Source organism: Perna viridis, chromosome 14, assembly GCF_037379345.1.
Source record: "Perna viridis isolate PV_CMFRI_1.1 ecotype Kerala chromosome 14, ASM3737934v1, whole genome shotgun sequence".
Taxonomy (NCBI): Eukaryota; Metazoa; Mollusca; class Bivalvia; order Mytilida; family Mytilidae; genus Perna; species Perna viridis.
Window position 1 is genome coordinate 1,669,900 of NC_142458.1, and position 26,346 is coordinate 1,696,245.

At 33.8% G+C, this 26,346-nt stretch overlaps 3 protein-coding genes across 5 annotated transcripts in view; 1 reads left to right on the plus strand and 2 right to left on the minus strand.

The window, feature by feature from the left end:
* The window catches only part of LOC148597697 (uncharacterized), a 69,840-nt gene extending 57,512 nt beyond the window's left edge, over positions 1–12,328 (minus strand). The window contains exons 1-3 of the mRNA XM_088562613.1: positions 12,204–12,328; positions 5,313–5,399; positions 4,267–4,393 (exon numbers count right to left, since the gene is read on the minus strand). The gene's annotated coding sequence lies outside the window, so the exon portion shown is untranslated. The remainder of the gene's footprint in view (positions 1–4,266; positions 4,394–5,312; positions 5,400–12,203) is intronic.
* Positions 12,329–13,139: 811 nt separating this feature from the next.
* Positions 13,140–18,411, minus strand: LOC148597698 (uncharacterized). 2 transcript variants are annotated; one of them, XM_088561748.1, is made up of 5 exons: positions 18,263–18,411; positions 17,970–18,065; positions 15,999–16,221; positions 14,860–15,596; positions 13,140–14,537 (listed from the first exon to the last, which is right to left on the minus strand). In XM_088561748.1, the coding sequence occupies exons 2-5, from the start codon at positions 18,038–18,040 to the stop codon at positions 13,553–13,555; spliced, it is 2,016 nt and encodes a 671-aa protein (XP_088417874.1). In that variant the 5' UTR covers positions 18,041–18,065; positions 18,263–18,411; the 3' UTR covers positions 13,140–13,552. The 2 variants fall into 2 exon arrangements, with proteins under 2 accessions (XP_088417874.1, XP_088417875.1); XM_088561749.1 differs by lacking the exon at positions 18,263–18,411 and having other exon boundaries at positions 17,949–18,065.
* Positions 18,412–24,667: 6,256 nt separating this feature from the next.
* LOC148597699 (uncharacterized) overlaps positions 24,668–26,346 on the plus strand; it is a 37,729-nt gene continuing 36,050 nt past the window's right edge. The window contains exon 1 of one of the 2 annotated variants that reach the window (XM_088562593.1): positions 24,668–25,061. The gene's annotated coding sequence lies outside the window, so the exon portion shown is untranslated. The remainder of the gene's footprint in view (positions 25,062–26,346) is intronic. The other variant, XM_088562591.1, reaches the window with a different exon arrangement.

Here is a 26,346-nt window from a genome sequence, read left to right on the forward strand (position 1 = left end):
TTTACGAATCGGGCAGTCGATGGGATTACCGAGATTACATTACCATTTTATAGTGCAGCGGACGGCTAAGGATTTTTATGACTTTAATGAGACTAGACAATATGTGTCATTTTCAAAATTATTGGTATATTGTTCAATTTAGGACTTTTTTTTAAAGATGAGACTCCACTTATATACGCGTATCAAGTGGAATAAATATGAGGTTCAACATAAATACCCGTATCCCTAAGCTTAAAATCATATAAACGTGTCAATGGAAACATAAATGAATGCCGTTTTTTTAATATTTTTTGTTTATTTTATTCGTTATTCAGTACAGAATATTTCGATAAACATTGTAACATGCTACGGTGTCTTATTAGTTCTTAATCATTGAAAATACACTAAAATGCAGCCAATTTTAGAGACAATTTCATTCAGTGATTAAATAGTCAACTTTTGTCGGAAAATGTTCTTTTTTACATTTGTTAAATTTACATGTTTCCTGTTTTCCGATACCTATAACGCACGATTTCTCTTAATTTACTAAATGTATTTGGGTGGATTGATCTTTGACCCCTCCTCTACTTAATGCAAAATTGCAGAAAACTCTACAATTTTCAATTAGAAAACAATGATGTTCAAAACCTACATCAATATTTCTTTCCATTGACATAAGATATAGGTGTATACTCCTTTAAACTCGAAAACTAAAACACTTTTTTAATATCTGTCCACAGCACTATTACTGAGTGCAGAGACAGGAACTCAAGTAACAGTGATTACCAAACCAATTTTACTTATGGAACTGAAAGCGGACACATGAGTTATTGTGATTACCTTTACTTACCGCGGTGAAAGGCGGACTGAAAAAAAAAATGTAATTGCCGTTACTCACGGCGGTGAAAGGCGAACTGAAAAATAAATGTGATTACCATTATTCACGGCGGTGAAAGGCGAACTGAAAAATAAATGTGATTAATTTATTCACGGCGGTGAAAGGGGAACTGAAAAATAATTGTGATTATCTTTACTTAGGGTGGTGAAAGGCTGAATAATTGTGATTAAGTCTCATTACTTTACGAGTAGCGTGAATTTGGTGTAAATTCCGCAGTATTCAAAATATTTTCAGTCATTTTTCTCTTCTGGTTATCTTACGTTTTGTAAACAATAAATTTGTACCCTATTATATACAATTTTTCTTTTGTATTATTGTTATTAAATGTTTTATTTTTGGCCGGTATTACATTCCTCTGATTTTTGCTAGAATCTTGGCTCCGTTGTTTACCCTTTGTTTGCGTGTGTATATTCTTTTTGTGATCGTTGCTTCTAGATTGTGATTTTTTTTAATTGATCCTGGTTCCATTGACTTCTCTTTTAAGTCATGCATAAATATTTGGCAAAGGGAAAACATTGCGCATGACAGCTGAATGATCTTTTCTGGCGATGTCCTGATGTGCGATACGGGGTATTTTGTATGAGTTTAATCATACGAAAGTGGTACGGTGTTGGTAATGAAGACTGAATGCTGGCATTTTTTGTAGAAAAGCTGTACAAAACATATTGTGAAAAATAATTTTTACATATCGAATTTTTAGTTTCCATTTAAACAATGTATTTTTGCAACCTAAGTATTTGCTTTGAAAATCCAGATGACAAGTAATTCGCTGAATGGAATATCGGAACACAAATGTGAGAAAATAATGAAGTCGGCTCAGTGTAAACAATATCATGTTTAATGAAACACTTTAAAGAGATATTGAACGTATAAAATGTATATATGTATATGAAGTAGTGGTATATTTTAGGTGAATACAGTACTAAGTTGTTTAAATAGTAGATTTTCAGAACGTAAAATGTTTGCAGTATAACATTCTCCTAGGCCTTCCAATGTATTTTTTAAAATTATTATTGAGTGCATTTTGGCCGCAAATATCAAATGTGTTATAATTTGTATATATATAAATCAATCTTAAAAGTTATTTAGAGAAATTATACCGATTTTCAACAACTTTTGCTCTTTCTGGAATGTTCGTGGAAAAGGTGCAGCACTTGCAAGATTTTAATAATCTCCAAGATATTCTTAGGAAGGAGAAAAAAACATTCAATACAAGAATAATGGTTTTTTTGTTGACTACAACGTCATAGTCTTTTATACAAACTTCAGAATCATAAAATCCCATTAACAAAAGAACTTGACCGTATTCTACAAAAACAAGAAGTAGAAACGATTCCACAGTTTCATTGACCAGCTTTGTCCATTTTGGTAATTTTATTTTAACCTTTGATACTTTTGCTTTTTTGTTCCTACATTCATAGCTTGTTTGGTAGATAATATTCCCTATCTGCATAGTAGCAACAACTGTTCCAACTATTGTGAATATTAAAAAAGCTGACTGAATACAGCTACCCATTTCTTCACAGTGTACTTTGGTGTCTGTTCAGTGGGTATTTCAACACTAATATTTCCTCGGTTATTCATCTCAACATATTCAATCCAATCGAATACAACATCGAATACGATGAACACGATAGAAACAACATGTTTTACTATATTGTAGTTATTGCACCTTTCATATATTTTCTTATTTGTTTGGTTTTCTTTCTTCCTATCGTCGTCGTCGTCGTCCTCTCTCTCGACACCGCCATTTTCGGCGTCAGAGGGGTTTGCGGTCGTTGCGGTTATCGAATGGCTGCTAGACAAACAGCAAATTGACGTCACGCGAGTATGAAAACGGATCCAACCATAAGCCACAATTGTACAGAGATTTTTCAGACAATGTGGCTGTGATGAAAGATTATATGGGAAAGGGTACGGACGGCAAAATTGACGGACAACCTGACCGCTATATATCACCCGCTTTAGAAAAATAAATTTATTATTATAAATTCATATTACAAGCAAAAATAAAATGTGCAGAGCGCAGCTGGACAAAACCACAGGTTGAACCTCGGACAAGTTGGGCAAGTACGGACACAATATTCAAGTTTGACTGCAATTTAATTTTTGAAACCAAATAAGCATTTGACAAGAATCGTGGTGCCTCATATCTAAAGACATCAATAAAACAGTATTCTTTTTTTCTCAGACATCAGTAAAAAATTGTTTCGGTCCTTGTATGTCCCCAATTTCTACTTGTTTCAAGTCTTTATACCAAACCTAATCCCAGCGTTTTGTTTGTGCAATATCACCTTTTGGTACCATTGCCAAGAAATCAATTCACTTGCACATAATTATTCTCGGGAAATGTTGCTAATGGCTGGTTCTTGTCCCTTTTCAGTCCCGCATTCCTAAAAAGTGTAGTCGTAACTCCTGAAATCAATCCCAGTCTAATTTTGTTGTATAATGTCACAACGATCCATTCGATTATAGTCAGGTTACTGTTGGGAAACCAACTGGTATTTTGACTCTGAACGATGACAGCATGATACCATTATACGACAAGAAGGTACATGTTACAAAGAAATAGAATAGACAAATCTGGTCTTCTTACATTTCTCAGTTAGAAATTGTAAGGCAAATAGTTATGCGGTTATAGTGCCATTGTTGACATTGATTCAGAATCGACTGATTTTTACCGAATTTGACCTTCACCTGTGTATTATCTTACATAGAAGTATCATTAAAACAGACAAAACACATATCTATATCGACAACCTTACTGCACGTATTTAAGACACGTATCTATATGGACAACTTTACTGCACGTATTTAAGACACATATCTATGTCGACAACCTTGCTGCACGTATTTAAGACACATATCTATATCGACAACCTTGCTGCAAGTATTTAAGACACATATCTATATTGACAACCTTGCTGCACGTATTTAAGCAGACAATTTTTTAAATTTTAATTTGGTTAATGTTGATTTAAGGACAGTGAACGGTTTGGAAATTCAAGACAGAAGTCAAACTAATCTGAATATTAGGAGCATTAAAATATTATAAGATGAAGTACAAGAATTTTTAATGATATTATATAGTGTTACGTTTCAGATTTGTTTTTAATAGTTGACTGATATGTAACAAACGAAGTAAATTGATGACACATTTTTTACAAGAAAAATAATTACTCATCAGACTTTTTATTCGATTTATAAGATTATTAAAAAAGACCAAAGAACATATGATTTGCTAAAAATACTCCAACTGATTTTCTACATTGCCCAACATACCTCAGCCACAATTCAAGAATCATACGGGCCTTTCGGTTCTGAAGTCTTGTTGTCAGACTCTACCCGATCCTAAACATCCTTAGCATTTATTGGGCTTGCTATTTTACCTGTGTTGTTTCTGTGTCACCAACATCCGATTGGCTGTTACTGGATGGCTCATCAGATACAGTCGTACCATCAATGGCATCAACCTCCGCTTGACTTTGGTCAATTATAATATTCACCTGAGGTGGGCTAAAAAATGAGTAGAAGTCAAGGCAACATTCTTTCCCTATTCATATTGGTAATGCTTACTATTTGGTGTGACGTCATTCTTACCTGTTCCTCAGTTTTTATTTGTTATCTTTTTTTATTCGTGCATTGTAAATCATCTCTGTTTCTTGTTTTCACGTTTATGGCAAATATTTTTATGTATGTGAATTATCGCACTGCTGACGCTTCGGTATTGTTTTTGTATTATTTTCATTGCTATTGATGAATTTTAAATAGAACCAATAATAATATATTCCAAAGATGAAGACATTGTCCATTTCGCATAATATACTTTGGTATTTAGCTACGCCTCTAACTAATGAACTACTTTTAAGGGGTATCCCGATAAATTCATGTACGTAAACCAAAAATGGTGATATCGATTGGCAGTTGACAGTATTGATCCACGATAAAAATGTTGATTTCAAATTATACAAAAATATACATGTATTGTTATTTTTTTTTGTTTTCTGGAATTTTAAAGAAAATAAAAGAATTGCTTTCAATTGTTGGTTAGATTAAGGAACATAATCAACTTAAAATTGGTTAACGCAGCATCATATCTTCCGCGTAAACCGACCCATAATCGCTTATATCCCAGCCATTGAAAACAATCCTTAATTAATACCTAATTCTTATATTGTCCATTGAGGAACCTAGTGTGTTTCTGTGATTTATACCAAAAACTTAGATTAATCCATTGTTGGGTCTAGTGTTTATCTGTAATTAATACCCAAAACATAGATGTATTCATTGAAGGGCATAGTGTTTATCTGTAGTTAATACCCAAAACTTAGATGTATCTATTGAGTGACCTAGTTTTTAACTGTAATTTATACCAAAAACTTAGATATCACATTAAGGAATTTAGTGTTTATCTGTGACTAATCTGAATATGTACCTAGTTTCGCTTTCTCTCAACGTTTCGTTGTCATTTCGTCATTTTAGCTTTCTTCATCTGACATCTTAGTTCAATCTTCCTAAATCACTAGAATAAAAACAGGAGGAAAAAACTGTACGTACAAAAACTAGAACGTTCGGCCGTACCTTTTCATACTATCCATTTGATAAGCATTTAATGCGTGAAAAGTAAAAAAAAATACTAATTCAAAGTTTTGGTATATGCTATAGGAGGGGTATCTAAAAGGGGAATACAAAGAAAAAAACATCTCCGAGAATTAAGGTGAAGATAAATACTCATAACGCTATAGAAACCAACTATAACGATCATATGGAGGTCGATGTCTATATCTTCATAACGTTTTCCTTTAAAGTTTTTCCGCAAGCGCAAGCTGCTTTGCCTTTTAACGAAAAACACACATCGTTAGTCTTAAGCGGAACAAGAAATACTGATATTTTAGGTTTGTACGTAGTTATAGAACCGGGTCTCCTTATCCAACTTACATCATTGGAACTTTCAACAAACAAAAATTTGAGTGAAGTGATCAATATGACTACAAAAAATGCGATTTCTTTATACATTCTAAAACAATGAGAAATTTATCTCGACTGCAGCATGGAACAAAAATTTAAATCGATCATTATTTGTAAAGACTAATCAAGGGAACAAATACCAGATATGGAATACAGTGTATGAAGTATCTGTACCAAGAACTTTAAGCTGCACTAGCTGCCAAATTTGTTCAGTTTTGATTCTACTGAAATTTTCTGATTCAATGAAATAAGTTAATAGTAATGCAATTGAAGCAATAAATGTCGATAATACCTACAGAATATTGTGAAAACAACTTTTTGTTAATCAGAGAAGATCGATAGCTCTTATCTAATTATTTTTCGCTATTACTTCCGAAGATTGCCGAGAGGACATTCACCTGGGTTAGAAATACTTTAACCTTTGTAAAAAATAACAATAAGGAATACACAGGTAAGCACATGTCTTGTTTTCAATCATTTGATCTACTTCTTGATTAGTTTTCAAATAAATGATGACCATATTTGAGCTACATTATAACGCAATAGGTAAATTTCAAAATGATCATTGCGTTATATTCGAACCTTTTTTCTTTTACGGCTTGAGTCCGTCGTTCTTCCTTACCGTTGAATAACCACTTTCGCTTTGCAATCAGATTTGCTATCAAAGAAGCGACCCTAAGGGCACATGCGCGGTTAAGGTCACCAGAATTCACATGCATACGAATTTATCTAGGTCGATGTTTTTGTCTTGCAAGACAATAAATATATAGACACCTATTTCATGTATTTAATGCATTTTATTTGTGGATATCAAATGAAGTTATACAGGAAAAGTACAATTTAGAAGAAATAATTCAAAGTTAAGGTATATTTCAACAGAAACAGTAATTTACGAAAATGACAGCTAATGCAGATTTCATATTTGTTTCTATCATATATATAGGTGCACCGTCATTTTTGGAGTAATAACGATGTATAATGTTTTTGAGTCGGCATTGTAACTGAGTATGGGGAGTAGAAGAAAAAAGACTGGAAAATAAAAACTAAACATATAGAGAAAAGAAATAAATGCAAAGTGAGCATAGTTTGTAAAATGGAACGTAATGTTCTGTGAACGTTTGTATAAATCATCTTTGCATGAGCATTTTAAAGTATCCTTGTGGATAGTCATAAAGGCGCAAGGCAGCACATCTTGTTTATTTATGCAGCTCATCATTTTTCCCGTTACATTAGTCGCGCTTCTGTTACCTTACCAGTTTTCTTTATGAGCAACTCGGCTGAAGTTTAAGGAACTTAACCCTACCGTACACCTGGTCCATGCTCGGAGTTTTAAGTGATGTCCGGGTTGCTAATTTACTTTTGTTTTTGTAGGTGTTATTTTGTTTATTTCGTGTTCTTCGTTGTTTATTATCCCTATCTACATTGGTGGTGTGTTTATTATCCCTGTCTACATTGGTGGTGTGTGTTTATTATCCCTGTCTGCATTCGTTGGAATAAAGATATTCTTTTGATTGCCCTTAAATATATATTTTCTTGATAGCTCTATTTTATCAGTTTCTCACAAATCTTATGCTCCGAGGCAGTACTACACTTCGATGATTGTATAAACTTAATTTCCGACCTTCTATACGTACTTTTCTAGGTCACATTGGTGTCAATTTTTGATGTTTTGAATGAGAAAATTTGTTACCAAATACAGAGATGCAGTGATCAAATAATGATGTTTTCAAATTAAGAAAGCATTTTGAAAATATGTTTTTAAAACGGTGGATTTTTGACATATATGTTTCAGATTTTTAACCCCATTTTGCCTGATTCTTACAAAAACTTACACGTTATTGAGAAAACCTTTACTCATGTGTTCTCATATGGCAGTCACTTATCTTTTCATGTTTGATTTGTTGTTTTATTTCTTATTCAATTCAAACCAATGTCTTTTTTTTCGTTTTCTTCCAATACTTGATAAAGTATTTATTCCCTTGTACATGTTGAAGCTGATATTAAGTATAATTCTGTAAAAAATGTCTTTAAGTACCCGTAAAGAATTCTATGTCTTCCTGTTTAAAACCTGGAAGGGTTTGGACACTTTCTATCGATTTATTTTTTTTATATGGACGTTTTACCTTGACATAGAACTGACACTTGTTACTAAAGAAGTATTTGCTCTAATTCGCCGAATATTTACAGTAACTAGATATAGGAAAAATAAAAATAAAACTGTCTTTTGTCTTATTCTTGGTATCGTTTCCACGATTCCATGTATGATATTGTTTGCCAAACGGTTTTGAATAAACCACTTTTTGAAATACGTTAATCAATGCTATTTGAGTGACGGACCCGATATTTCAGATTTATGAGGAAGAGGGGGGGGGGGCTGTGAAGCAAAGCAAAAAAATAATAAATGGGTAGGGACTGGAACTGGTGAAATCTTCTAAATAAAAGGCTTTGGCATCCTGTTCTGATCTGCGCTGCGTAGTTATTAGACTCCCTTCCAAAATATAAAGGTTTGGAGTCGTTCTTCCTACACTATTAGACAAAATAATGACTGATATGACCATTCACAGTCGTTTATTGACTGTTGCAAACACAAAAAGTCTCAATCAACACTTTCTCTGTCTATAAGAAGTACATTTTGTATTCAACAATGGTAAATGGTGTTGCGGCAATAATGTTTTGTCAATCTAAACAAAATGAAACGTTTATGTAGACATGTCTTGGCCATGTCAACATTTATTTAGTTGAGTAATGAAAAAAATGTCTTTGTCAACGCTTTTGGGTTGATTTAAGCAAATAATGTCTACGTCAACACTTTCTGCATTGAGGTAGTAGACAAAATATGTCCATCTCAACAACAAAAAACATTTTGTGTCCTGCTCAACACTATATTGGCTTTAATGTTCTAAGACTGTCTACTAAAACGCATTTTGGTGATGAATTAGACAAATTATTACTCCTTGAAACAAGTGTACACGATACCTAAATCTACAACGTGATGTATTTATTACTGAGCACTTGATGTTACTCAGCGGTGTATCTTGTAAGTGCTTTTTTTTTATTCTGTCTTGTTTTCCTTATATTCAGTTTTTATACATAATTTTATATGATGTCCATCGTCCTGTATTTATGTTTTGAACATGATATTTCTGATTATTTTCCTTCCATTTTGATAACTCGATATTTTTGCCATAATTCATCTTTAAGGCAGACACCTTAAATACAATTAATAATAAAGAGTAATCAACGGAATCAAGATTCTAGCAGTAATCAAAAGAATGTAATGTAGGGACAAAAGACCAGACATGGAAAACAGACAACAAATAACATAAAAATAGCTAAAACAATACATATAAAGTAACAAAATAAAATGAGCAACTCGGACTTCACTACAAATAGGATCGTAGATCAGGTGCACTGGTAGGGTAAGCGTCCTAAGCTTTTCTAGAAACACCCACAGAGTTTTTCATGAAAATTTAAGTCCGGGGTAGACGAAAGAGGAAAGGAAAAGTATGACACGTTGAATAAATCAGTTTTTTCATGGTACAGATGGATACACCGTATCGATCCACGAGTTCATAGTGACGACCATAAAACTTCTGTAGTGATGACTTCAATCTTTTAGCAACACACCCTGTTCCAGAAACCTAATTGTAAGAAGTTAGTGCGATACAAAAAGTCAGCGTAGTTTCAGCAAGCTCTGGCATAACGTATGAGTTGTGATATGAAAACTCTATACGCAGGTGCTGAAAGGATGTTGTCACAGATGAGTGGAAAAATGACAAATCTGAGTGGAAAGTCATCACGTGTGTCGTATAGTTTCGTCAATAGTTTTCCTTTACCATCGATCTCTAAGTGTAGGTCAAGATATGAGGCTGACTTCACAGTATCTAGTATCCTTTATGTCAAGTTCTTTGGGGGTAAATGCGATATATTAAAATCTCGAAACTAGGATCGTTTAACGATAATACGTCATCTATATCGCTGAAACTGAGATTAAAGGATCTAGCTAAACGATGTTCTTTCTTTCGGATCAGATCAGCAATAAAGTTCGCCTCATAAGAGTGAAGGAATAAGTCAGAAATTAGAGGAGTACAATGTGTTCCCATTAGAATGCCGTCCGTTTGTTGAAAAACACGTCCACCACACTGGACGAATATGTTGTCGATAAAACAAATTCCAGCATTTTGAAAATTTCTTCTCCTGATTTGGAAGATGATTTAGAAGTATTTTTTACAAAGTATGAGGAATCTCTACCAAGAACTATATATTTGTATCTATGTGTACCATTTGTTTTGGAGAAAGAACGAGGTATAATTTGAGTCGGAATTTTAACTGAGTATGGGGAATATAAGTATAAAGTGTTAAAAATCATAGGATTTAGTGCTATTATATTCTGATTCTGATCTTTAATTGAGGGTCTCCAGAAGAATTTTTCAAGATCCACGTGATCTCTTTAATGGCAGTGTGTATAGAAGCTAAAAGGAATAATATCCACATCACCAATCAGTGACAAACAGAAGGCAAAGTGGCATTATTCAGCATGATAGCTGCAGGATATATATATAAACGTCTCAGAATGTGACGACTCTATTCGCTACACTGCTCCATCAGATCAAATTGATACAGGGAAGATATGTAAACGTATAGAAAGGTCTGAAAAATTCCCATCGATGTTAGAACTGTCAAATTTGCGATGCAAATTTTTGGTCGTTCCCTCCGCGGGACTCGAACAAGTACCGCTGTGACATCTATGCAAACACCGCCTGCACAAAGTCCAGCGCCCTAGACCACTCGGCCAGCTAGGCTATATAAAAATATATGTCACAGCGGTACGAGTTCGAGTCCCGCGGAGGGAACGACCAAAAATTTGCATCGCAAATTTGACAGTTCTAACATCGTTGGGAATTTTTCAGACCCTTATATAGATACGAGGTCTGTGGTAAGGGGTATGTGATATTAGTTTTGTTATTGTGAAACAAGGTCTGGGGTAAGGGGTATGTTATATTGGTTTTGTTATTGTGAAACAAGGTCTGGGGTAAGGGGTATGTGATATTAGTTTTGTTATTGTGAAACAAGGTCTGGGGTATGGGGTATGCGATATTAGTTTTGTTATTGTGAAACAAGGTCTGGGGTATGGGGTATGCGATATTAGTTTTGTTATTGTGAAACAAGGTCTGGGGTATGGGGTATGCGATATTAGTTTTGTTATTGTGAAACAAGGTCTGGGGTAAGGGGTATGCGATATTAGTTTTGTTATTGTGAAACAAGGTCTGGGGTATGGGGTATGCGATATTAGTTTTGTTATTGTGAAACAAGGTCTGGGGTAAGGGGTATGCGATATTAGTTTTGTTATTGTGAAACAAGGTCTGGGGTATGGGGTATGCGATATTAGTTTTGTTATTGTGAAACAAGGTCTGGGGTAAGGGGTATGCGATATTAGTTTTGTTATTGTGAAACAAGGTCTGGGGTATGGGGTATGCGATATTAGTTTTGTTATTGTGAAACAAGGTCTGGGGTATGGGGTATGCGATATTAGTTTTGTTATTGTGAAACAAGGTCTGGGGTATGGGGTATGCGATATTAGTTTTGTTATTGTGAAACAAGGTCTGGGGTATGGGGTATGCGATATTAGTTTTGTTATTGTGAAACAAGGTCTGGGGTATGGGGTATGCGATATTAGTTTTGTTATTGTGAAACGAGGTCTGTGGTACGGGGTATGTGATATTGGTTTTGCTATTGTGAAACGAGGTTTGTGGTACGGGGTATGCGATATTGGTTTTGTTATTGTGAAACAAGGTCTGTGATATGGGGTTTGCGATATTTTTTATTGTCAAACAGGGCCTGTGGTACAGGGTATGTGATATTGGTTTTGTTATTGTGAAACGAGGTCTGCGGTGCGGCGTATGAGATATTGGTTTTGTTATTGTGAAACGGGGTATGCATCGGTACTTATTAACTAATCGTTCATTTGTATCAGTTCCTCACAAAACTGATGTTGCTAGGCAACACTAAACTCCGATCACTGTATAAACTGAATTTTCGAACTTCTAAGTACCAAACATTGGTTTCAATTTTCGATGTTTTGAATACGAGAAAACCAAATAGAAACAATCCAAAACAATTAGAGAAATCATCTTTGAGTGAAATTATGTTATCAAGCAGGTTGTTTTTTTAAATGTATGTTTCAGATTTATTCCCCATTTTGCCTGATTCTTACAAAAACTTGTACTTTATTGAAAACATTCAATTCAAACCAATGTGATTTTTTTTTGTTTTCTTCCAATACTTGATAAAGTATTTATTCCCTTGAACATATTTAAGCTGATATTAAGTAAAATTCTGTAAAAATGTCGTAACTTACCTGTACAGAATTCTATGTCTTTTACTATAAAATCTGGAAGGGTTTGGACACTTTCTATCGATTTACTTTTTCTTTATATGGACGAATTACCTTGACATAAGAACTGATCCTTACTTGTTACTAAAGAAGTATTTGCCCTAACTAGCATATGTATGCCGAATATTTTAAGTAACTGGATATGTGAAAAACACGAACATGTCCTTTGTTTTATTCTTGGTATCGTTTCCACGATTCCATGTATAGTATTGGTTGTTTTAACACAAACGATTTTGAATAAACCACTCTCTGAAATATGATAACCAATGCTATTCACGGGATGGATCTAATATTTCAGGTTCGTGGGGGAAGTGGATTAAAGACCGATTGAAACAAAGTAAACAAATGAATAGGTGCTGGAACTGGTGAAAATCGCCTTGATAGAAGCTTTGGCATCCATGTTTTGATCTACCTAGTTATCAGAACCCCTTGCTGAATATAAGGTTTTGGTCTTGATGTTCCTATTAAGTCGTTTCTATAGCTGTCGATGATAGGTTTCTCCTAACAAGTGTACACAATATACCGACACTGGCAACGTGATGTATTTATCATTGAGCAATTGATGTTACTCCGAAGTGTATCTTGCAAAGTACTTTAGTTTTTTATTCGTATTATTTTTTGACCTTGTATGTTGAACGTGTGTTTCTGATTATTGTCCTTATTTGATAACTCGGTATTCTGTCATATAATTCGTCTATAAGAAAGATTTTAACGCAATTTACATAATACAACAATTGACACACAGCTGGCAGAGTAAAAATATTCAGCGTGATAGTTGTAGGGTATATTGTTTTCTTAATTGTCATGAGTGTTATGCAAAACGTGATGTGTGATATTGGTTAAGTGATACCATACAGGGTGTGTGATGTTTGTTGTCATGCCATATGGGATACAAATACAAATGAATACAAATATTTATTCGTTCAAACACATTTACAGTAAGTGGTAATGACACAAATCCAAACATACAAAAAATGACAGTTCTATGAATAACCATGTCAAAAAAAAATTGGAGCGATTAATATTTACCGTAATTTATTTGTTTCATTTCAGTAAATGACAGTGCATTCCATTGTTGTCGTGTTTTTTTTTTTCTCGTCAACATTTAACTTCTATTTTTTTTTATAAAATCATTGTTGAATTTCGATTCTCTGTTGCATTTGTAACAAAACGGAAAAAAATACATACTTTATATACAGTAAAATTCTAAAGTTGCCGAAATAACCTGTCTAGAATTATGTCGCAATCACCCCTATCTCCAAAAGTGCTTCATTCCTATTCACAAAGCTTTCACTATATGATACAAATGATTACTAACATCTAACAACATTTTTCACGAAATTCCTTATTATGTTTACAAATATATAATTAAGAAATCCGATCTTTTCGATGTCTACTTCCACCAAACTGACAAAAATGTGAAGGGCAACTATAAAGGCATAAGACAATAACAACAGAGCCACGAGAAAAGCTAACAATGTCAATAAAATAGGGATACATTGTTGACGTCGTTTTGGGGGTTGAGGAACTCTTTCTATTGTCTGGGGTTGCGGTTCAACAATATTTGGCGAACAACATGTACATTCGCACCATTTAGTTTTGGGGGGAGTAAGCTCTTCGGGAAAACATCGCAATGTGCAACATAACAATTTATTTTCGGAGGTCAAACATTCCTTGCAAGTACACGTCCAGATGTCAGAATGAGGGACAGGCAAGTACTTTGGGCACATTCGAAAAGTAAAACATCCACATGGGATGGTGCACGCCAAACATTCGGGGCAGTGACAAACCCAAACTTCTTCTTTTTTCGGCTCTAGAAACGACGGAAAACATCTAAAAGTGAAACATTTACAAGGAAATTCCTTGGCCATGCACGGTCTGCATCTACTTGTACATATGTCAGTATTTGCAGGTTGCGGATCAAGAAATTTCGGGAAGCATCTAAAAGTGAAACATTTGCACGGAAACTCTTTTGCAAGGCATGGTCTACATCGACCAGTGCAAATTTCTTCTTTTCTAGGTTCTAGATAGGTAGGACAACATCTCAAAACACAGCAACCCAAATTTGTTTCGCATTTCAAACACTTAATACATGTGCATTCAAATATATCCTCTTTAGGGGATGGAAGAAAGCTTGGGAAAGTTCTAAATATAAAACAGCCAAAGTTTTGTTCAGATGACAAACACTTCCTACACATACAAAAACACTGCACTGCTTTCTCGTCTGGAGATGTCGGGCAACATCGTAATAGGAAACAGCTACAAGGCAGTTCACATCCAAATGGTTTTGTCTGAATTCTGAAATACAAACGATGTAATAAACTTATACATTCCATTTTGACATCATAAAGTGGGTCTTTCTAATGTTACCGTTCACTCGAATAGAAGTATACAATGTATATATGTATATGAAGTAGTGGTATATTTTAGGTGAATACAATAATAAGTTGTTTAAATAGTAGATTTTCAGAACGTAAAATGTTTGCAGTATAACATTCTCCTAGGCCTTCCAATGTTTTTTTTTAAATCATTATTGAGTGCATTTTTGCCGCAAATATCAAATATGTTATAATTTGTATATATATAAATCAATCTTAAAAGTTATTTAGAGAAATTATACCGATTTTCAACAATTCTTTCTCTTTCTGGAATTTTCGTGGAAAAGGTGCAGCACTTGCAAGATGTTAATAATCTCCAAGATATTCTTAGGAAGGAGAAAAAACCATTCAATACAAGAATAATGGTTTTTTTGTTGACTACAACGTCATACTCTTTGATACAAACTTCAGAATCATAAAATCCCATTAACAAAAGAACTTGACCGTATTCTACAAAAACAAGAAGTAGAAACGATTCCATAGTTTCATTGACCAGCTTTGTCCATTTTGGTAATTTTATTTTAACCTTTGATACTTTTGCTTTTTTGTTCCTACATTCATAGCTTGTTTGGTAGATAATATTCCCTATCTGCACAGTAGCAACAACTGTTCCAACTATTGTGAATATTAAATAAGCTGACTGAATACAGCTACCCATTTCTTCACAGTTCTCAGTGTACTTTGGTGTCTGTTCAGTGGGTATTTCAACACTAATATTTCCTCGGTTATTCATCTCAACATATTCAATCCAATCGAATACAACATCGGATACGATGAACACGATAGAAACAACATGTTTTACTATATTGTAGTTATTACACCTTTCATATATTTTCTTATTTGTTTGGTTTTCTTTCTTCCTATCGTCGTCGTCCTCTCTCTCGACACAGCCATTTTCGGCGTCAGAGGGGTTTGCGGTCGTTGTTACTCTTCTCCTTGTGGAGTGGCTGCTAGATTGTCTATCCCTTTCCACGCTGCTCTGTAATGTAGTACAAGAATATATTAAAGAGACAAAACATGTCAGCCTAGGGTCACTGATTGGTCTTCAATAAACGATGAAAAAACTCTCATACCAAAACATAACCATACACAGGTACAGCAAAAGCGACGTTGCACCTATATACCTATATACTCAAGCAACATAGCAGTATTGACTATGTTCTCTAAATTGTCTTTCCATAAATATGCAGTTTGCATTTAAAGGAAGTTATCAAATCAATTTTCAACATTTCAAAATGTAAATAAACAATATGCAAAATAACCCCTTTGAGACTAGCATATATTATGATTTCATGAGGGTTTAAATTGTTTAAATTCGACTTCTTAGATAAAGACTTTTATCATATAAAAAAACAGATGGTCTGCCCAAAATAAAACATACCATAACTACTATTGTTGAATCATACGGGTCATTTTGTCCTGATGTCTTATTTTCAAGTCCGTCCCGATCCTCTTTTGGGTTTAAAATCTGACCAATGTCGTTCTCTGTGTTATCAACTACCGGTCTGCTGTAACTCTGTGGCTCATTAATGCTAACTGCATCATCAACACCAGTTTGAATTATGGTTGTTTGATTAGAAGCCAGTATATTAATCTGAGGTGGGCTAAAATAGACGTGTTTAACTTAGAATGATGTCTACGACACTACTGAATAGACACCTTCATGTTATCATTATGTGGATGAGCATGCATACTTCTGCGAGGTGGTGCTTGGGAATAACAATAGAACTTTCCTCGCGGAAGTGTATATTTAGTATGCTCAACGCATGTCCATTGACTATACAATAGTTAGCACGAAAGGGTCGAAGTATATAATTACCTTACCGTGGAATAGAGTTCGTTTTAAAAAATACTTGGTGTAATACTTGTAATGTAAACCTTTTTTCTGCGTGTGACGATATCAATTCAGTTTGCGACATATATTTTGCGACAAACACTTAATTTAACGTGCATTTATTCAAATATACAGTTGGTCACAATGAAAAACGAATAAGAGGAATCATAGCGTCGATACGGACTTACTTAAGAAATATTAAAAAAATTGTCATGGCGGAGCATGTATTTTGACACACTTTTTAGCGAGCTGTTCAAATACAAGCCTACGATAAAATCAACACTACACTAGACTTCCGATGCCAACCTGGATGGTGCGATAGTCTGGCATACGCGGTATGATTTAACATAAGCAAGTACATATCATTTACTTTTAAATACTTAATTGTACAAGAAAAGCAACATCTACAAGTATATACGGTTTGATGCATGGCAAAACTGAACGACCGAAGCAGTACCAATTGTGCTAATGCAAGTATATTTTTCAATTCTGTAACACTGACAACAACAATAGACTTCGAGGTAGGGGGTGCGCGCCAAACATTTTCTATCAATTTTTTTTTCTGCTACATACTTTATCCAACTAACGGTAAAGAGACCAAAACTGTCTTTAAGCTGCGATGAGTCATATTACAGGATATGAGAGAAACTTAATTAGGAAATTAACGGTTGATAAGTTCAAAGACATTTGATTGACGACTTTGTCTATTTCATTCTCTTTTACACCTACAATTCTGTCGATGTCTTGAACATTATATAAGAATAACATATTATTCATAATTTCTAGTGGATTTGTTATTAAGTGTATGTGGTTCAATAGGAGAACACTTCAGGTTACTTGGTAGAACCACATTATATCTACTGTAGTTGTTTTGTCGATGATTTTTTCCTCCCTACTTAAAAAAAGTTTCAAAAGCAGGCTGTTTACCGACCTTTTATGTTTAAATATGACGAAAGTGCTTTTCCTACCTTCTTCTTTATTTGAATGGGACATATTCCTTTTACTTGTCCGTCTATTCGTCTATGAAATACTTGGGATTTTTCGCATCCCAGAATTGTTCATCCTAAGAAAATTTGGTGTGCATTTGTTCCATTCATTTTCACATGTTCATTTAGATGTTCATGGGAATGTATTTTTATGTAGTACTCCAGCCAAAAATCACACACTCACTTGGTATAAACAATACATGTATACGGCCAAAATGAACCAGTATAAGGGTGCATGTTTACAATAAAAAACACTTTCTTCCCGGGGATGAAGGAAGGGGAAATGATAAAGGTATTCATTCACAGTTACATGCATAGTGTATTCTACAGAATACACGACTATTATTTTTGCGATGTTTTTTTTATGCTCACAGTGATAATTTTGTTGACGCGCTACATTGTGTACCCTTCAGTTAATACAGTCTTAAGTGGTAAAAAACTCAATAAAAGGGAGTCGTAAATTTTGTATGATGATATTCATGGGCGGATCCAGAGTGACTTAGTACATTACTTTGTTTAATTTGATATAAACCTAGTTCCTATTCCTGCCACTTGTTTGTCCTCCCCTCCGTCGTGTTTTATCTTCTTTCCATTCTCAGTCATCTTTATTCAATCTGTTCTGGCTATTCTGATTAAAAAAAAAAAAAAGAAAATCTCAATAACCGAGGGGACTAAAAAATAAATGATGAAACAAATCCCATCCGCTGATTATTTACATTTATTTGAATGACAAAATTAATCAAAATCATCTAGTTTGGATTCATTTTTTTAATATTTTGTTTAAAATGTTATGGCAAACAGAAACTAACATTTGTTATTACGTACCTGTAAAGAAATCAGTGTCATTCTCTCAAAATCCTGGATGGTCCTGAACACAGCCTATATTTATGATAAATATGAGCGTTTTAATCTTGGCATGGGTAGACACACTATCTTGTTGTTAGGGAAGTATTTGCACTAATACTATAAAAACAAGTGCCAAGATATTTCATGCATGCAAATGCGATCGTCTTTTGTCAAGTTCCTGGTACCGTATCCTGATTTCCATGAGTCCCATTATATTTATTATCAGAAATATATTTAGATATACAACGTGATGTTGGAATTTACATCGATTATACAGTGAAACCCTGAATAACCAAAAAAACCTGTCTATACCGAACCCTGTATAACCTGGGAACATGTCTAAACTGAACCCTGAATAACCAAAAAACGTGTCTATACCGAACCCTGTATAACCTGGGAACCTGTCTAAACTGAACCTTGAATAACTAAATAAAATTGTCTGTGCCGAACCCTGTATGACCCGGGAACCTGTCTAAACTGAACCCTGAATAACCAAAAAAACCTGTCTATACCGAACCCTGTGTAACCTGGGAACCTGTCTAAACTGAATCCTAAATAACTAAATAAAACTGTCTGTACCAAACCCTGTATAACCCGGGAACCTGTCTAAACCGAAACCTCAATAACCAAAAAACCTGTTTATACCGAACCCTGTATAACCTGGGAACCTGTCTAAACTGAACCCTGAATAACCAAAAAACATGTGTACACCGAACCCTGTATAACCTGGGAACCTGTCTAAACTGAACCCAGAATAACCAAATAGAATTGTCTGTACCGAACCCTGTATAACCTAGGTGTCTGTCTAAGCTGAACTCTGAATAACCAAAAAAACCTGTCTATACCGAATCCTGTATAACCTGGGAAATTGTCTAAACTGAACCCTGAATGACTAAATAAAATTATCTGTACCGAACCCTGTATAACCCGGGAACCTGTCTAAACTGAACCCTGAATAACCAAAAAAACTGTCTATACCGAACCCTGTATCACCTGGGAACCTGTCTAAAATGAACCTTGAATATACAAATAAAATTGTCTGTACCGATCTCTGTATAACCCGGGAACCCGTCTAAACCGAACCTTGTACAACCCGAAAACCTGTCTACACCGAACCTTATATAACCCAAAAGCCGGTCGAAACCAAACCCTGGATAACCCGAAACCCTGTTTAAACCGAACCATAAACAATCTAAAACCTGTCACCGAATCCTGAATAACCCGAAAACCTATCTAAACCAAACCTTGTATCCGAAAACCTGTCTACACCGAACCCTTAATAACCAGAAAATCTGTCTAAGCCACACCTTGAATAATCCAAAACCTGTCTAGACCTGCCAAAACCGATCCCTAAATAACCCCCCAAAAAAACTGTCTACACCGCACCCTGAATAACCCAAAAGTCGGTCAAACAGAACCCTAACCTGTCTAAACGAGACACTATTTACAGTCCTTGTATATCAATATATTAATATAATTTGAACTCAGGTTATCCAAAACCTGTGTGAACCGAACAAATTTCATGTCCAAATATGTTCGGTTAAAACAGATTTCTCTGTCCTGTCTTAACCTAAACCTGATACGGACTTTCCTTTTAGACTATACCTAGATTTTGTTATTACCCTTCATAAATCCATTTTAAGGTATCGATGTTTTTAATGCTGCCGATAAGAGGTTAAAATTACTTCTTGTACAAGCATACATGTATATAGCATAACTCTTTCGGGGCACCCTATCTTATTACCGGTTTGTAGTTGGAATTATGGCTTTATATAGTTTTTGTATGTTGTATCTTTCATGTCACTTTCTTATCTGAATTATGTATGTAATTTTTTTTTTTATTTTTGACCTTGTCTTTAGAATTAGTGCTTCTGAATTATTCCCCTGCTTTGATGTTTTTGGTTTTATGTCTGCCGATATTTATATATAATTGGTATTTTCATATTTTCGTATTACAAAACATATATATTTGGATTTAAGCGACAGTTCTTATTGCATTTTAGTTTCTAGTTCAACTTCCCTGTGACAAATATTTGAATCAATTTTCGTAATAATTCATTCAATTAACTGCAACAGACGTTCCAAGCTTTCTGGTTAACTTAGACTGAAGTTTATGACCTTTTTATATTGTATGCACCATAGACAGCTTTTTGTGAAGTTTTGGCTATGTTCCATGACTTCCACGAACTGTCAAACTAGTATCATCTTATTTTTATGAGGAACTATTTACTGGGCTGACCTAATTAACTAAAACGCTATTAAGACAAAACAAAACAGAATCAATAATTAAAGTAATCAATGAAGAATCGATGTGTCTAAATATGAAGGATATGCATTTTTTTACGCGTGATCAAAATATCCTTTTGTACCATTCTTTATAAGAATCAGGCAATGGGTGGTACATGTCATGTTTCTCAATTAAGTCTTTTTGATTCAAATTTGAAAACTATTTTGAAGCTTTAGAATACAAAATTTTTAGATATTTTATGACCCGGAACATGAAAATGCATATTTAAATAGGTAGATTGAACAATAGTAGAGAAAGTAGAGAAAATAGACTATGTAATTTATGTGATAGCGGAGATTTGGGGGACAAATTCCATTTCTTGTTCAAATGCACTTTTTTCAATATAATCAGAAAGCAGTATCTATAAACCAAGTTCACAAACAGACCCAATATTCTTAAACATAAAAATTCAATAAACTTTGATCGATTTGTAGATTTAACAAACTTAATATGTAAATTCATAAAGATTATTGACAAAAGGTTAAACTTTCCAAGGTAGCAAATTGTATGATATATCATCATTTATGGCTTAGTCTTCATTTAACTTTTTGCTTGTATATTTGTATGTAGTTATGTTTATACCATGTACTTTTCAGAATAAAAATATCTACATAGAACAGTTCAACTACAAAGGCTCAAAATGTCCCCAAAATAAAATTACCTTCTACTGTCCTGAATTTGTGTGCGTTTGAACTTCTGATAGACATTCCATGTGTTTTTTTTAATTAATTGATTTTACATGTAAAATCTAAAAAGCTAAAAATAGTGAAATGGCATCATTTTGATTCAATTAGTTGAAACCACTGGTTGAAACATTGATGGAAAACGCCATTTTTATTGTTTCATTGTTAAAATTTGATGCAACCACGCGCTTCTATCAAAAAGTCCTTTTATAATATACACAACGTATTAAAAAATGTAGAGGTTGCTTTTTTTCTAATAACCAAAGCGATTTTCAAAGAATTTTTACCATTTCCGACAAAATATTTCGTACTATGACGTCATAATTACTGCGTTCTTTTTTCATCACTTTATCTAATTGTTAGACAGTGAAGTACCTAAATTTTAAATTGATATTATTTAACTTAAGTATCAGTCTTCATAAATATCAGATACGAGGTGATTATTTTAGATTCGGAAATTTTGAATAAGGGAGGAGTCAGAGGGGTTCAAGTCTGTTATTTGCACAAGTTAACCAACATTCTGTGTAAAGTTTTAAAAATATCCAACAAAAGTGCTATTCTCTGTGAATCTCTTTGTACTAAAGTGCTATACTCTGTGAATCTCTTTGTACTTAAGTGCTTTTCTCTGTGAATCGCTTTGTATTTAAGTGCTATTATCCGTGAATCTCTTTGTACTTAAGTGCTATTCTCCGTGAATCTATTTGTATTTAAGTGCTATTCTCCGTGAATCTCTTTGTACTTAAGTGCTATTATCCGTGAATCTCTTTGTACTAAAGCGCTATTATCCGTGAATCTCTTTGTACTTAAGTGCTATTAGCCGTGAATCTCTTTGTACTTAAGTGCTATTCTCCGTGAATCTATTTGTATTTAAGTGCTATTCTCCGTGAATCTCTTTGTACTTAAGTGCTATTATCCGTGAATCTCTTTGTACTAAAGCGCTATTATCCGTGAATCTCTTTGTACTTAAGTGCTATTAGCCGTGAATCTCTTTGTACTTAAGTGCTACTCTCTGTGAATCTCTTTGTACGTACCGATATGTGCTATTCACTGTGAATCTCTGTGTAGTTAAGTGCGAGCTATTCCCTGTGAATCATGGTGGAAACTACAGAAGCCTTTCCATGAAATTTTATTAAAAATGTTATCTGTATTGCAGATATTGCATTATTTTTTTAAGATTGGCTAACTCAAGGTATATATCATATTACATCCATTTGCAATTTCATCATCAAATAGGGATACTACACTTCCTTTTGTTATACTGTTTTACAATGTAACTTTGAATTCGCTTTTCTGTATCCTCTAACGCTTCTAAAAAGAACGAACAGTCAATTTGTCTTCAACAGACTATTAACTTATGTGCCTGCATTGTCAGATAAGCATGTTTTTTCTTAGCACGATTCATTAATTTTGCCTGAATCTTACAAAGTATAGCACTTAAACAGTTGTTAGCTTCGAACCAATACAATGGGTTTTGTTGGTATGAAATTAGTATTGTTTAAAATGGTAAAGTTGTAGATTTGAACAAAAGAAATCTCATTTCGTGTATAAAAAGTTACAATTAAAGTTATAATTTTTTAATTTAATACATATAATTATAGCGTATTAATATACCAGTACATGCAAAAATGGAATCATTTTTTTGACTTGGTTCAGTTTAGAAATTTAGGTTTTTCAAGCTTAAAAACATTGAAATAGATGTAAAGACAATATTATGTACAAGTCAATAAAAAAATTCAGACACGACCTAATGTAGAGGTGATTCATGGAGTAGAAAATCCCATCGAACAAATGATGCTCTTTTGGTCTGCATATACTGTACTTTTCAGTAATAATGATCCGTTTTGTACTTTTGAAAAAAATCATGCATCTATCTCCCACTAAAATCTACCCAAATCAAACAAAATCAAGAATAATAATTCTTGCAGAGTGCAAAATTTATATACAATCTATGAATTTTTTCTCAAAAGCACGACGACCAAATAAAAAAAATAAGACTGGTTTTTTGATCAGTAATTGTTTCAAAACAAGACATAGAAATGAGTTTATAGACAGCTTGTTTCGCTGTATTATTGATATATTAATAAACAATTGCAGGAGATTTAAAAAGGGTGTTTACCCAGCTAGGTTTAAACTACAAAGGGAACTTCAAAAATTTGGGGTTCCGGTTTAGACAGGCTTTACTACATCTAGAATGTAGTGTGGTTTATATGACTATTATTGTGTATATATGGTTGCGTTTAATGTTAACATGAATTTGCAATATAAATAAAATAAGCGATCTGACTTGTGCCTTTTAATGGACAGTTATTTAGTGTAATCAAAGATTTAATTTTAATTAGATTGAAGAAAAACGTCGGATTGTATTGTTCTCAATGTAATGCAGATAGAAACATGATATGTAAGAGTGGCAGGACCAGATATTCCGAAAAGCTAAGGATCGAGACCGGGGCGCACTGTGTTCTAGCTCTCCTGTGATTGAAAGTTTTTTTTTCTTTGCACCTCTAATATTTACCCATTGTAGCACTATAATAAAAAATACTTGTGGTTTCTTTATTCGTATTCATTTCTTAGTGAATGGCTTATTGAACATTCCTCTCTCATTTTCGGTATATTTTAAAAAGATTTCAAACGGATTAATAGTGAGCGGACCCGGAATCCGCCAACTGTACAGTTTCGATGTGCTTGAGATCTTGCTATTTTTCACAAATTTAATTAGCATTTTAAAGAACTGCACTGGGCTAAGATTGCAGATGTCAATATTCAGGAAGTCGCTCGGTAAATGTAGCACCTGAAAAAAAAACATATTAATGAATATAAGTTGATAAATGGGTTGTTTTTATTTAAAGGAAGTCATTTTATATGTGATAATGCTCACTTCATAGGGTACCAGTATCGTATTGCATATCCCTGAGCGGGTTTACAGCCTCTCTACAAACTAATGTTTTGTCAAAAGATATGAACAATGACTTATAAAATAGAGCAAACATCACACTGCAAGATGAAGAACTTTTTTAAAAGAAAATCTAACATAATAACATAAAAATGTTCCACTGAAAAGGTTGGTTTGGTGAGTGCAAAACGAAAGTGAAAGTAGGGAAAATGGCTATTTATAGTTTAAGACTTATTTTCTGTCCGATCTTCGTGGACTCACCCTACTTTCTTTGTGGGAAATTATTTTTTTCACGTGTCCTTAGAAATGCTACATAAGTGAAAGTTTTATTGAATCAATTCACATATTTTTTTTTTAAAATCCTAAAAATATGCACTTCACTATAGAAGTCTATGGGAAATTAATACGATACTGAGACCATAGTACTAACGACAGGGGGGAAATAAAAATGGGGTAATATTACTTCATATAAAGTTAGGTACGGCACTCAGAAGGGTCGAATTGACTGTGCCATCCATATCAACGAACACATATTGCTTTCCACATCATTCACTGTTCAGCATAATCGGAATGGGACCTTCAGTTAAAGCTAAAATTACAATTTATCTCGTAATTTAAAAGGACAATCATAATTGGGTTACGTGTTAACATGAAATTTGGATGTTTCATTTCCCTGCCCCAAAAGTCGCCATAACTTGAATTAAGAAGCGCAATATACATGTAGTGTAGTGTACATGGTAAAAAGTCAAGATATTTCCATTCTTCGAGAAGTTACATGTACTCAAATAATAAAAGAAAACTGTCGGAACTGTAAGTTTTGCTATGCCATTGACCTGACATCGACAGCAAATCGTATTGCAGTACCTGTGGTCAAAGGAGTATGTTCAGAAAATTTCAAAATCAGCCTCTAAAACTAAAGTATATCAAATTAATTTGAAAATTGCATAATTTACTAGTTGAATATTTGCCTTTCGTGAATAACAAAGTTTCATTGCTTTTAATGCATGTGTTGCACTAAAATTGTTGAGGTAAATAACACAAAATTTGTAAATCTAGCCAAATTGTATGAAAATAGCTTATTTCACGAGACATTTTTATGTAGAAAATATAGAGCGCATTTATCGAACTCTTTGATATTTCTACAAAAATTGTCATCTGTACCATTACAAACTCCTGACAAAATACTTTTGTTGTTCATAGCTTGCGCTCCATATTTTTTAATTAAAAAAACTACCCATAATCCTCACATTTTTGTGAAAATTCTTCGAAAACTGTGTAGATGTAGAGTTTTGTGCACTCCTTATGACAAAATTATCACACAACAGCATGTATTTTCTGTATATTAGTATTCAGATAGTATTTTAGCTTTAAAGTAGGCAAATAGTACATTTCAAAAAGTTATTTGAGACTTTGGCAAAATAGTAGGCCAGAAAGTAGAGTTAGTGAATTTACCCCTTTACATTCATTTACTTTTTCACTTTCAGGATTCAAATCAGTATTTATGATCCACTTGTGGAACTATATCATGTATTAAGTCCTTGATAAAGTCGTTATTGAAGTTCCCAGCCCTTGGTAATTAACATTTTAAAGTTACTTCTTGCTGTAAAACTACCACGATGAGGCTGTTGCTGTTGGCTTCAGAACCTTATCCAGTTTGAATGGCAAGCTCTGAACAGCATCTGGCATAAGAAATTTACTCTTGAACCTGCAGTTAGCCCTTTCAGAAAATGCTAGAATCTTGCAAAGTCAGGAAGTGTATGATTTTATTCGATTTTTTTCGGATTATCAAATGATGTTTTATTTGTAGTTAAAATGTAAGAAAATTTTGGAAGGCTTAATGTCTGTAGTGGTTTGTAAGAGAAGAAACAAACACCTGCCATTGGATGGATACTTGTTTGGCTGGTAACAATCACTTGTGACCATCACATGTACACATGTTACTGTTCAGTTCACTTTATGCTTGCTAATTAAATTGTCTGTGTATGATTCATGAATGACGCTTACCCTAATGGTGCACATGGTCTGTGTTCCCACTTTTTAGTGGAGTCCCAGTCGCTAATTTACTTTGTTACTTTGTATGTTTTATTTTGGTTATTTTGTGTTCTTTGTTGTGTGTGTCTGTTTTCCATGTCTGGTCTTTGTCCCTTGGTTACATTCTATTGATTTCTGCTAGAATCTTGGTTCCCTTGCAAGGATTAAAAAC